General features: G+C 40.0%; 1 protein-coding gene across 2 annotated transcripts in view; it reads right to left on the bottom strand.

The window, feature by feature from the left end:
* Positions 1-1,794: 1,794 nt before the first annotated feature.
* Positions 1,795-14,149, bottom strand: part of LOC109627161 (dynein axonemal heavy chain 9) — a 129,741-nt gene continuing 117,386 nt past the window's right edge. For both annotated transcript variants that reach the window (XM_069517209.1, XM_069517208.1), the window contains 4 exons: positions 9,326-9,508; positions 6,026-6,279; positions 5,796-5,931; positions 1,795-3,242 (listed from right to left, as the gene is read on the bottom strand). In XM_069517209.1, the coding sequence (XP_069373310.1) occupies positions 3,015-3,242; positions 5,796-5,931; positions 6,026-6,279; positions 9,326-9,508 (801 nt within the window). In that variant the 3' untranslated portion in view covers positions 1,795-3,014. The remainder of the gene's footprint in view (positions 3,243-5,795; positions 5,932-6,025; positions 6,280-9,325; positions 9,509-14,149) is intronic.

Genomic DNA, 14,149 nt, shown 5'->3' with positions numbered 1-14,149 from the left:
ATGCTAACATACCAAACTAAGAAGTTTAATATGGAATGGAATATGGTGCAGAGAATTTAAATTGTGACTGTGAGCATGTTAGCATGATAACCTTCTAAACGCCTCGGAGAGCTGCCGACGTAGCCTCTTGTCCTCCTCTATGTAGACATCTAAACAGAGCTAAAGAACAAATACGATTCTGACTCTTCAGGGAGGCTGCTCCTTTCATCCAACAGCTGTGTCTCAATTCAGGGGCTGCATCCTTTGGAGGACTCAGTCTACTTACCCATGAAGGTTTCCTTCTTTGGTTGTCAGAGTGGACTGTGAAAGCTGAACCCAAAAGAAACAGAGGATTTATGTGATCTGCATCACCAGCTTGTCCCGCCCTTGTTTTTTCACATCTGTATCGTTAGCTGTGCCGAGATTCCCAAGCATCACACGTCTCATCGAAAAACAGTTTGTCACCCAAGCGTAATGAATCCTGGGAAAGGTTGGGCCAGGAAGGATCCACCTGTTGCAGCCTTTGTTTCTCTGGGATGAAAGGATGCATTTATCAGCCGCTTTTGACAGAGCGATCGAAAGGGGACAGCCCAGTGGTACCGCTGTGGCGTAATCAATCTTCGAATGCAGCTCTGAACTCACAGCCCATGTCTTATATGAATCATCAACTTTAGCCTCTGTACACTATAACAACTTAACAAATGAAGTCTGCTAGATCTGCAGAAGCAAGGCCACTCCAGCTAAGGTCCACTTGGAAGGGGGCTCTTTGGTGTTCAGGTTGATGAAAGTCCACACGTACGTACTTCCCCTCTGACAGGCTTTACAGACAGGGCACTGGTATACATTCCTGCTCTCCTGTTTGTCCACTAGGATGGCCCTGATGAATATGACTGGCATGTCTGATTAAACCAAGCATGCATGTAGCCGAGCATTCTGTTTTTCAAAAAGTTGGAAACACTAAAATGTCTGCAGAAGGAATTTCCTGCCCACTTTCTGAGTTCTAGCCCAACTACAGCTGATAAAATCTATCGGCCACAGCCATTAGTCACAAAATATTGACAGTCACCTGGAAATTGAGAAGCTGTTTTTGTTTACCTCTGTGTGAAATATCTAAACGAAAGATGGTGACGGGGCTCAGCAAAGGGTTAGTTACACAAGTTAGCAATATTTCATCACTTCACATCATCACTAGTCTTTCTCCTGTGCTGAGTCATAGTTGCATGGGCCCTGCAGTGAGTACTTATATATGCACAGACAGAATCAGTTTTAATAATGCCACCTGAAGGCGTAATTTGGGAATTCTACAAAATTGTCTCATCCTGCATCATTGCTGTCCCCCTCCTACTTCTCCCTCATCCGCTCCTCCTCACGCCTCTCGGTCTCTGAGCACGTTGTTAAGGCTCACCAATAACCAGGAGAAGGAGACGCGGGGGAACCTGGACTGGGATGGCAAGAGAACAAGAAAGAAAAAGGAAGATATTTTAGAGCTGGGTTGTGTGCGTGATGTGTGCATGTGCCTCTGCTGTAAACGTTTGTTGATTAAGCTTCGCACTTTCTGCTTTGGAGAGGGTTCATTTAATCTCAAATGGGGAGGAGGGAAGAAGAAAGGAGCGAGACAGGGGGACAGAGTTGGAAGAGACGAGGCAGGACTGGGAGACTGGAAATGGGAGATAGGGGAACGACTGCATATAGCCACTAAAGCGGAGCATGTGAAAATAAACCACATGCACAATCTGGCTCAACAAGATAAAACACTGTTATTTTGGAAGACTTTTTGGAAGAAGGTAAATATTAGTGTATAATAACTTGGACACATAAAATATATTCAGTTTATGATAAATTAAGACACCATTATGTAATTAGACAATGTACAGTGTAGGTAGTTTTACAGAAAATGTGTGAAAGCATGCATTAGTTAAATTTATTCAGTGTTATTCCCCAACTAGCTACAGATTTAAAACACCTCCTCACAGAATGACTCACAGATACAGAGCGACTACAGTTTCTCCACTAACACATACGGATAATTAGTATTTTAATAACTTATAAAACAGCCCTCCAAAGTTCAGAGTCTACAGACCAGTCATGGAAGAGTTTAAATGGCTCTGACAGCTGCTGTTAAAAGGAGTTTTTACACTGTGGAATCCTCGAATGGCAACAGACTTCAATGTAACTACACAATGAGAGAGGCTAAAAGGTCTTATTCTGCTGCTTTCAGTAGAAACTGAGTGATGCTCACTCACTGCTGTTATGTTGAGGTTTGACTCTTCAGATAAGACGTGTGAGAATTATATATAGTGTAGTTGAGTGTAACTAACAAACTAGAATTGAGCACACACCTCAGACAAGGTCCAACAGTCCCCTTACATTAAAACAAGTCTTAAGGCTAAGACCACATAATGTGTCTCAGCTAAACATTCATAGTTACAGGTGTCCAATTGTTATTTCCCTGTAAAGTAAATATAGGAATAAAACAATAAGCCATTTACAGATCTTACCATGTTCTTTCTTCTGCTGTGTTCCATTGTTCTACATTCCTACAGTAAACTAGCTGCTGTGGCTAACTGCTCAAAACTTTAGCTGGCTCCATTTCTAGTGGAATGAGACCAAAAGCAATACACTGAAGTGGACACACGTGATGGACAGAATTCACCAAAGACTGTGGTTTACACTGTATTTGAGTTGCACTATGTGGTTTGAACTATTATTCACTCCTGTAAGGAGCTGTGGAGTTACCATGGTAACAAGGGCACCGGGAGGGGTTAAAGGGGATGTATTGATGTTACCCTGTAGTTCTCTGCAGCCGGAAAAAGGCTGTAAATAAACGCACACCGAGAGAAAACGAGAAATCTACCAACTACTTTATCCCATCGACTCCTACAACACCATCTATTCAGAAATGTTGTTTTTATTTCTTCTTTTGTTTTCTGATAACCATTAAACCAATTAAACCATTTAAACACCAACGCCATAATAATACACCCATAACAACAACTTTAAACTTAAGACTATAACAACCTAACAAATGAACTCTGCTAGATCTGCAGAAGCAAGGCTACTCCAGCCAAGGTCCACTTGGAAGGGGGCTCTTTGGTCTTCAGGTTGAAAGTCCACACGTACGTAGGTCCCCTCTGTCGGGTTTTGTAGACAGGGCACTGGTAGATGTTCCTGCTCTCCTGTTTGTCCACTGGGATGGCTCTGATGAACATGACTGGCATGTCTGGGGTGAGCTCTTTCAGGCGGGCATCTACAATCATGCCGGTCTGAAAGAGAAAGTCCAGGAGAGTTAGGAAGAGGGAAAGAGGGAGGAAGACAAAAACATTTCACAGAGTACAGGGTAGTTATAAATTAATTTGAGCTTCACTGAAAACTTCCTCCACAAGCTGTCCTTGCCATTGAAAAATGACGTTCCTAACGTTCCTTTGTAGGAGAAAAAAACTTGATGTTCGACTTATCACAGCTGGCACAAGCAAAGCTAGACTTTCACTTCGCTGTGCACGATATGGTGGTACCCTTGAAAAGTGGTGAAAGTCAAAGAGTTTGAGTCGAAGTCGAGTCGCCCTGTGTGAGAATACACACTCTCCAAACTGTGGAAAAAGAGTGGTCCGTCTCATTAATTAATCCTACTACACTTAGTGCCTGACAAACAGAGGTTTCTCCATGCATGCACAGTGACTTTCAGGGATGACTGTAAATCCTGATGACTTTGGAAAAGCTCGGAGGACAGAGCCCTAATTGCATCTGCAATTACAATAAAACTTTAAAGACTTGTTAAACACCAATTGCTCCATGTCTGCGAGTGTAAAAACAAATAATTTTTAAGCAGGCCATGTGGGCTGATTGAGATTCATTGTACATTTAGTTTAATGACATTATATATACACTGCTACTACTGCGTCAGAAATCTATTTTTATTTTTTATCTAACTACATATTGAAAATGTATCACGTAAATGTATCAAGTAATCAATAGTTAGTTTCCATCACATAAACACACAAGCCGTCTCTGTGCATTTCTGTCACTGGTGCAGTGCCCATTGTAAACCTGCCTGTTTGAAATGGGCTGTTTGCTTGTAATGTTCTGGAGCTACAGAATTATTCCTTATCATTAATGAGTCCTCCTCAAACAGGCCGGAAATATGCTGTCACTTTTTATTATTGTTTATATATTGTCTACGGTGCAGAGTGAAGTTAGGAAACTTTGTTCATCCTGCCTGATTTATCAGCAATAAAGATTTTATAGTCAATGTTTTTCATAAAATGAAATTGAATTTTCTATATATTTCTTTTATATTTCTACTTATTACTGCTGATGTCTTTTTGCTGATGTAATATTGCCAATTTCCCCACTGCGGTACTAATAAAGGACTTCTTTTTATTAATGTTCACATGCGTGGCTCGTATAAGTTTTGATTTACTGAAATGCTCTAATTTTTTTTATACATTCCATGTCTGCTATTTCAGGGGTCTGTTAAACAATCACAACAATCTCAGGACCAACGTTCGCAACTTTTCAAAGCAAAAGCTCTGGAAATAAGCTCAATATAAAGCTCAACAGCAACGAAACAAACGTTTTGCTTTTACTTAAAAAGGAAATTGCCAAACAGGAAGTGATTCTGGGAATGACAGAGATTAGTACACGTCAAAGTCTGTCTGTCTGTGTCTCAGTCTGATGTGGTGGAATAAAAAACATCGAAATGATCTGGTGGCAATTAACACACAGTTTGACCCAGTTGCTGACCGCTGCAGTAGTTTGTCACAGGACATAGAAGAAGACATGTTTAACTTTGTCCCCAGACTGGGTGTAAACAGGCTGCCCCACCGACACTGACTGCTCCTGTTTTTAATTTCTGTTAATATTGTATATTAAAATCCAAATAACACCAAGCTCAGCACTGCACGTCCCTGGGATATTCACAATATACATGCCAAGTGTGAAGTGGATTAAAAGAGGGATGAAAGGTTCACGAGACACGTGTTCCACATAGGTGTTTGTGGAACTAGTAGGTAGGTATCCATTCCAAACACAAGGTATTTATCTTATACAGTATCTAGCTGTCTTTGTGCTCTTAAACCATTGTGAATGGGGTCATTAATGTAGATGAGCAGGCTTATCAAAAATCTTATTATCACTGTACAGAGCCATGTCCAGATGGAGTGCTGCTGACTCTAACTATTCACACTCGGCTACTCCCCGCCAGTGGCACAGAACTGGCCTTGGGGCTGAGAGAAGGACGTGAAGATATGAGGAGGAGGAGGAGGAGGAGAATAAGAGAGGGGGGGTTGTGAGGAGAAGCTGCCCGGCCCGTCTGTCCGCCTGTCTATTTGCCTGTCTCCAACTTTAATGAAGAAAAAAGGAACTGCTCCTCTAAAGGGTGTTCTAAGTGTTCAAGTGCAAACTCTGCACATTCGCTAATTAAGAAGTCTACAGGGATGCTCCTTGAAAGCTGGGTGCATATACAGTAGCGGTATGTATGTAGATAGATAGAGCCCTGGGAATCTGAGTAATGCATTGCGCTCTGAGAGCTGACTGTAAGCAGGATGCAAAAGAGAAAATTAAACCACAAAGGGGATGTGGCAGCCCCTTATAGGGGAGGAATATTCAAGCTACTTTACTTGACTCAGTTTCAAGACGCATTTTGAGGTTAGCTCATCTATGTTGGTCGACCGTCCATCATCAAAAGAAATGTGAACAGGAAAATTTCCCTACAAGGTGCTTGTGAATAGAAGAGTGCAGCTTTTGATTTTGTATTCACACCTTCCCTGGAGGCTGTATGTCCAAACGGATTTACGACAATCAGAAATGGAAGAATGTACCTGTGTGTCCCAGCGTGCGCCCTCCATGTACAGCCCGTGTACATACGCCCCTTCACGAGGCGGGGAGGTGAAGTCCTCACGATTCTTCTTGGTGACGTCACACTGCAGACACATGCGGTCCAGAGGCCACTCATTCCTGTCATACACACACACACAGATTTTGCAGTGTCACACCAAGTGGTTTCCATCACAAGCTACAAGTATGATGCCACTGTGAGAACCAACCCTACCTTCGAGCCATAGACTGCATGATGGCTGTGAGGAAGGACTGGGGGTTGAAGAAGCCAGCTAGCCACACTACAGGGGGTAAGACGAAGTCACTGGACCAGTTTTCAAGCTCCTTGATCCTGGCTAACAGGTCAGTGAACCAGAGGGCCAGGCTGGACATTGAGGGATACGCCCGCTTGGTCCAGTTGTCAGGCACTGTGTCCAGGAAAATGGCATTCTGAAGGTTCTCCATTTCACTGGTCATGGTCAACTCTCCCTAAAGGGGGGGGGCACAGACAAAGAAACAATTTAAATCCAGCTGAAATCAGTCAAATAGAAGCAAATGAAAGGATCATGGGAGATCCTTCCTTTAAGGTCAGGAAGGAGTACAAGAGAATTCAAACAGTTTTTGTGAAACAGCAGTGAGTAAAGCACCTCATGGCAGGATTCACCTGCAAGGAGCATTCTAGCAGAACAAGTAAGCAGAACTAGTCTGCTGACTAAGAAGAGTTCACATTGTTTATTTAAGAGACGTACCTTGTGCCATTGACTCTTGTCTCATAACAAGTGCAAACCTCTTGTGAGACGATTTACACTCTGAAAGAAGAGTCTACATCTAAATGATGCAACACAGCTAATTAACTACGATGGCTTCTTCCCTTCCCACAGGCCAACACCTGCCTGTCTGGTCCCAGAAACTGACAGAGGAGCCAAAGATCAAACTGCCATCAGGACAACCTGCTCCACTATCAGTCTTAAGCTCCAGCCCCTCAAGAACATTAAATCAAATTATTTTTGGATACAATCTGGTTTAAGGTTATATTTGTTTCTGTCTAATTGGTTTTGAAGATCTTAGGGCTGAGGTTCTTTTTTAAAGGTCGGGCAGTTAACTCTGTACAATAGCTCAACCCCTATATGCTCTTGGGAAGAATTTTGCCACACTTCAATAGAAATGAAAAATTCAATAATGACAAACCATTGCCATGTTGTGTATGATATTGGATTTAGTTTTAGTCTAAATGTACATTGCGGTGCACACAGGTGTGTTTGTGGACATGTAACGGTCAATGCAAAGCTCCAGAGAAGATACTAAATTGGCCTTTAAATTGAGATAATTTGATCAGAGAACAAGAGTACAGTTGTGTTAAAGAGCAGATTGGCTGAGCTGCTTATGGAGCAGCTAAAAGGCAAATTGAGTGTATGGCTCCCTCCCATCAATAGAAGTCTGGACTAACAAGTTCGTCACACGGATGGATATTGAACTTTCAGTAATAAAGACCTTATCTAGAAAGCTATCTGGTTGCACGTCACAGCTCTATTTGTGTTGTGTCACAGCTGCTGTTTGAATTTAAAATACAGAACAAATCACTGTGATGGGTACAGATTTCTCAAGAGGCCAAAGATGTGCACACTGCAGTAGAGAAACAGGACTTGTCAGATGAACATACATTTCATTACTACTAGAAATATAAATGACCTGTGTTTGCTGTACTTTGATAACAGGTTGTAGTGTCGACATCAGAAAAACTTGTTTCTTGTTTTTTAACTGCTCTCTGAACAGATGGTACCCACACAAACGCTCTTCTTCACCTTGTGAATTTTCATTACGGGAAGGAAATCGGGAGTTAAAAGTGTCACTTCCTCTTTGCCTCCACAGCTAAACATTGGAGGTGACACCTTCCAGCAGCATAAGATGCTGAATGGTCACAAACCGTCAGAAACTACTGATGCATACATAAATATGAAGACAAGCATGCCATGCCAGATAAGGAAAGATGCTTTAAGATAGCTGAGAGAAGATGACACAAGAGCAATGAGACAGCACAGCTGGGAAACAGTGGTATCCTGCACCCACTGATACTGGAGCTGATTAATGGCTGATTTATAGATATCAATATTTGACAATCATAATAAGATTCTTTATAAGACTGAAACAGATCCAGAGTGTTCAGCAAGTACCTTTCACCTGATCTGTGAGTTCAGCCACAGCACACTTGACATACTTTGGCACCATGAAGCCACACCATCTCAACAAGGCTAGCAATCTGTTCTTTATTCCACTATAAAGAGGAAATATGATTGAATTTGCTGGTACAATAGTCTACATGGCTTATAAATCATTCAGCCGATTTACTGAGGATTGTAGTGTCAGGAGATCGAATCCTCATAACTCCTGACAAATGCTTTTACACTTTTTTTCTCCCCAGTCTTTCTCTCTTTGTTTGTTGTTAACAAAGGAGACAGTCTGACTTGACACACAGAGCGTAAATGTCTCCTTCCTTTGTGCTTCCCTGTAAGCCACATCTCTGAGTTACTCTTAAGACTGGCTTCTGACTAAACAACAGAAAAAAGGTTAATTTCTGCAAGAATACTAATGCAGCCTGTTGGAGTGAACAGCAGCCAAGTCAATGTAGGGCGCATAGGTCGAGAATAATTGAGGGTATTCAGGTGCAATCTGAAGGACAGTTCACTTGAGGTTCATTTGTGTTGCCCTTAAGGTATTTGGGGTCTGTGGAAACCCAAATATAAAGTAGATGGTTCCTGGAGTCAACAAACAAATGAGAAACAATCTCAACAGTCCCCTTAAGTTCAAACAAGCTGCACCAAACTGCAGATAGATATCAGTAATATATGCCAGATTTTTTCATCAAGAACCATGAATAATTCTCTGGAAACCATCTCACAATGTTCAATAAAGTGAAAAAGAAAAACTCCCCATATTGGACTGACACAGACATTCAGGGGTGTACTGGGTGCTGATCTCCATTGTCATGGTAACAACATTAATAGAATCACTTTCTGATTGGTAATTTGTCTTCAAAGTAAAAGCATAACATACATTTTTTGAACTGCAGAGGTTGTATTTTGAAAAGTTGTGAAACTTTGGTCTGAAGATTATGTTAAGGGTTTAACAGACCTCTCAAATAGGATGCAATGTAGGAAGTTAGAAGAAGTAAGAAAACTCTTCATTTATTCTACCTGGTTTATCTGCAGTGAAAATTTTATTAGTTAACGTTTTTATTGAATCAAAAATTCTATTGTAATACTGATGACATTTGTGGCTTCTATAAAATGATTGGATGATTTATTTGGTGTTATTTTTTTCATACATTGCTGGTTGATTATTTCAGAAATCTGTCATGCAATCAACACAAACTACAAAGTTCACAATTTTTCAAATTGAAAGCTCTGAAAGCCAATAAGATGAACTGTTTGTAATAAATGTGTTCCTCAGTACCTAGCTTCCTTAGTAGGTAGACGCTCATAATCATCATCATCATCATCATCACCCCCCTCCTCTGCTATTACAACAGTCCTCTCACCTTCAGTCCTAGGTTGAGCCAATGGAGGGAGCGTCTGATCTCCTGCGTAAGAACGTTCATGCGCTCACACTCCTGCAGCGCCACCACCTGGTAGGGAGTCCTCTCTTCCGCTTTCTCCAACAGCTCGGCCATGTTGAAACTCTCCGGGAGTTTTTCCATGATCTCCTCTAACACCACACGCACCTGATAATATGTGATGGAATGAACAAGTGTGTCAATGAGAGAACTGATAGTAATAACATATTGTTTGATTAATCTGTTACAATTAAAGAAATACAAATGGAGAGGCAATACGAGAGGATACTGCTGGGAATAAAAGACCATGGAAAACATTGTGTCAGATAAACTCAGTGATACCAAAGCTGGGAGCCTGAGAAACTGTTACAGTTTGAAATAGACAGCTGCATAAATATTCATGAAGATATATTTTGCAACAGCAGCTCTTTGTTTTCAATAACAGTCTAATCCCTCCAGAAAATCAATGCTCACATCATATTTTTGTGGGTAAGTGATGAAAGCTAATGTCTATGTCAACATTTTCCCAAGGCAACCAGCTTTAGTGATCAATCAATGGATTAGGTGCCGAACAAAGGATATGAGGTCATCATATCCATGGATTTTTCAGTTCAAATATCTGATGTGGGTTTGGCAGCAACTAAGCATGCTGAATACGGAGTGGGCCTCATTGGTAAGCTCTGCGTGGCTGTCATATGTTAGGACAGGAGTATCCAGGCTTCTGAGCCAGAAAGGTCACACATCATAATACATCAGGGAATGGACACACGTATACAGACTACACAAAACAGCACTGGTAAAAATAGTCCATTCCATAGCAGGCTGTTTGATACATTCCAGTCATAATTAGTTACACAAGCCTTACTTCAGTCAAATAAATAATAATAATTGGTCTAATAAAAGAGGTTGAATTAGGCCTGACCAAAGTTACCATGGAAACTGTTCCTTCCTGATCTTGGTCCAGTGACTAATTGTGAAAAGTTTGTCTTGAACAAACCAGGCAAACAAGGATTAAGCTTTTTCAGACTAATGTGAAGTCAGGCATACACTCTGCACTACATACAATCTCCAATTTTTTATACATTTTAGAGTTGGACCAATTATCAGCTTCGTTGTGCATTGTTTGTTATGCAGTGTATGCAGGGGGGTATGAGGAGCAATCAGACGGATGAATATCAGACATGTCAGAAATGTTGTCGGCCATCTTCAGTCTCTCGCACAGCTGAAGCATAATCACGAGTCGATTCTCACAAATTTTTCCCTCACTGCGTCTGCGCGGACTGACAGCTCAGGTGTTGCGCAGCACTCAGCTTGTAATCATCAGCTTTACATCATGTGTTCAACTCCTGCATGAATAATCAGAACTTTCCTTGTATCATTAATGTTGAAAATGAATAGACAGGATGACATCAGCACAACTGATAGTTCCCGTCAGTTGGATTTGCTCAACTTGTAACATAACAGCCTGCATGTAGTGGAAATGCTTTTTCCAATGTTTCACATTAGATGTCTCCTTTGATTTCTGATTGTTTGTGTCTCTAAATATATTTCAGCACCATTTGAAAAGAAAAAACTGTCAAAAATGTTTCTTAATATGATGTTACAGCCACTGACCACAGTTGTTAAGGAGCTTAATGTTAAACTGCAGTGCATTTAAATGGAAATATGTTAACTGGAGAACTGTACTTAGCTCAGATTTGAACTACACAATAACTGCAGCCTTTGTTAAAATGTGTCTGGTGGATATTCACAGTGATTTTGAACCAAAAAATACAATAAATATCAAAAAATGAAGAAAGAAGAAAGCTCTGATAAAACTACGGCTGAATGTTTGTATGTTTTGAGATGTAAAAGAGGTCACTGATTCTGTTGACCTGATTTCCTTGGGCAGATTGTTCCATTGCTCCAGGGCTCTGCCACTTCTAGTTTTCAGCCATGAACAGGTAAAAGTCCACTGTCTCAGGAGCTTGGGCTATGTATTGGATGGTATGGGACTGAGAGGTTTTACTCTTAAATACATGGTATTGAGAAGTGTCTTAAAAGTCCACTGCAAGATCTTTAAATCAATGTGAAACATTGCAGCATTTCCACCACATGCAGGGTGTTATGTTACCTATAAAAACAGAGCAAAATCCAACTGACAGACTCATCCACCCACGCTGCGCGACAGAACGACACAGGAAATCATTCCTGCCTGTTGCTGTCAAATTGTATAATGACAACTTGTAAACAAAGCTTAAACATGTATACTGTGTATACTTTACTTACATCTCATGTCGATCTATATTGCAGATTTATTTCCAATTATGCTCATCTTTTACTTTTTACATTTGTCTTCATGTTTAATTTGATTTAATTTGATTACGTTGCCCTTCTCTTCCTGCTATACCTGCTTTTTCATCGCTTGCTCAGGAGCTCTGTGACTTTTGAATTTCCCTCTGGGGATTAATAAAGTATTTCTGATTCTGATATAGTTTCTAGAAAATGTTAATTCTGGAAAGAAGTGCAGATGAAATTTAGAAAGCTGCTGCAGATTTTGATTGTAAGAAAATATAATCATGTCGATTTTAAAGAGGACAGTGAAAGTTTCACAGAAATTGATGGTGTGAAAGATGGTTTCTAAAGACAAGCACTGTTCCTGGGTTTGTTGAGTTATTCATAGTGTGAGCAAACAAATATAATGAATCTTACATTAGGTCCCAATTTCTGGACAGAATTAAATGAATAAAACTAAGTTGGCACAAACAAAATCATTTGAATAACGGTTAGGGTGGTATGAGACCTCAAAAGAGGCATTTTAGGTGTAAGTGCACTTAGGTCCTAATTTTAACTACAAATATACCCCTGTGGATGGTTCAGAACAGCTGCAAGTGTTTTTGGACAACCATCTGGGTTTTTCAGACATCACAGGGTGTTTATTTAACAGAAAAACAGATGATTACCACCATGACTCAATATTAAGCTGAGGAGACGGCACAAACCAGGGATGAGCATAAAGAAATCCCCTGTTATTTACACAGTTCTTGCAGATCAAAATGCAATTATTAGGATAATAATATTTTCAGATAGCATACTTTAGAACCGCCTCATCATCCAAACGTTTAAAAGCAAATATGTTCTTATGAAGAAAAGATAAATCAGGCTGATGATAATACAAATAACATAACTCACATCCGGCTGCTAGTACAGTTGGCATAATGGATATTTAACAGAGCTAACAGTCAGACAACCTACACCTTATTTATGGTATTAAAACAATCACACTTGCTCTATTGAGTGTTGCAGGGCTACAATCTCTCTGACAGAATGTTTGTTTGAGCTTTTACACTGAACTAAACTTTGTTTCAGGGTGGCACTGAACCAGAAAATGCACCAGAAAATCCCATCCCTTTAAAAAATCCCCCTGGGTGCTGTCAGATGCCCCAAACAGTTGGTGGACAATTTATTCTCAATTCCTTGTGCAGCAGCTAAAGCAAATGTCACCTGTTGTCATCACACATTGAAGATTTTGCCCTTTTTTTCACACAGCTTAGGTGAAAGAATCGTGGTGGTGAAAGGCCTTGGCTAACATATCTGCTCAGGATGTCTCCTGTGTATGAGGGCTTGACTTTCCAAGGTAAGAATATCATATCAGAATCATAAGCTGAGTTCAGATGCCACCATTATACCTGCTAAAGCCTCACTGGCCTGCAAGTGGGTTTGTCATAACAAACTCGTTATGCACAAAAAGCATTGTTAAAACCCACAGAAGCTGGTTTTATATTCCAGTGCGGTTCCAAAGTTTCCAAAGACGCCAAAGATCTCCAACTGAATTTTGGAGAAAGTAGTATTCATATTCTTTAACAGCACACACATACTCCATTAGATGTTAAAGTCCTGCTTTCCAATTTTTGCTTCATTATTTCTATCAAATGAGATCATTTTTGTAGATTTTGTTAGATTATAAGATTGTTAATACTGATGCATCACATGATAAATGGTTGTGAGACCATCCGTGAAAGAGGAAACTAGAAAAACTGTTTTGATAAAAACAGATGGATTACGGGATTCTACTTTTTTATCATCTTTGCCTTGTGAAATTTAGTTTAGCTTTTTTGGGGGCTTTAGGTTGTTACTTCATCAGCCATTAAGTTAAGAATAGAAACATCTCTTTAAGAAGGAACCAGTGTGTTTAATATTCAACAATGTACTGTATTTTAAGAGCTTAGATGTTTGATGGAATTAGAAAAGAATATGGCTTAGATATTTAACTGACACGGTCAAGCCAGACAAAGTGGAATAAGACTATTTCTCACCCTTAAAGCCAACTGTCCACATAGTGAAGATGATGACTTCTGTGGATAATAAAGTGACCACTTGAAAGTCATGCTTTTAATCAGGCTCAAGAATGTATCAATCAAGTGAACAGTTAAAGCAACTCAAAACAACAGAATGTGAGTTTGGACTCACATGTTAACCTATACTGTATTATTACATTGGACAGTATTGACAAGAAGTACCTTTATTTTGAAGTAATCTATTTACTTATTATCTTTGGTAATACTTTAGCTTCATGATGATTCGTGATTTTAAGAATGCGTACTGTTATTTGTAAAGCTACAAACTATTATGTATTTAATGAGTGTTTATGCTCTGTAATAGACAATGGGCAGTATGCATCAGTCAAATTTATACAAGCAAAAACATGTCCTTATACTTTTCTTTTTTCTAGATATGGAAAAACTTAATCCTTCCTGTTTCTTTATAATAATGTGCACAAAACCTAACCTGTAATAAAATGGTCTCCCAGTGTGGAAGTTCTTAATTGGC

Source organism: Paralichthys olivaceus, chromosome 21 (genome assembly GCF_024713975.1).
Source record: "Paralichthys olivaceus isolate ysfri-2021 chromosome 21, ASM2471397v2, whole genome shotgun sequence".
NCBI lineage: Eukaryota > Metazoa > Chordata > Actinopteri > Pleuronectiformes > Paralichthyidae > Paralichthys > Paralichthys olivaceus.
This window is presented reverse-complemented; position numbering and strand designations above follow the sequence as displayed.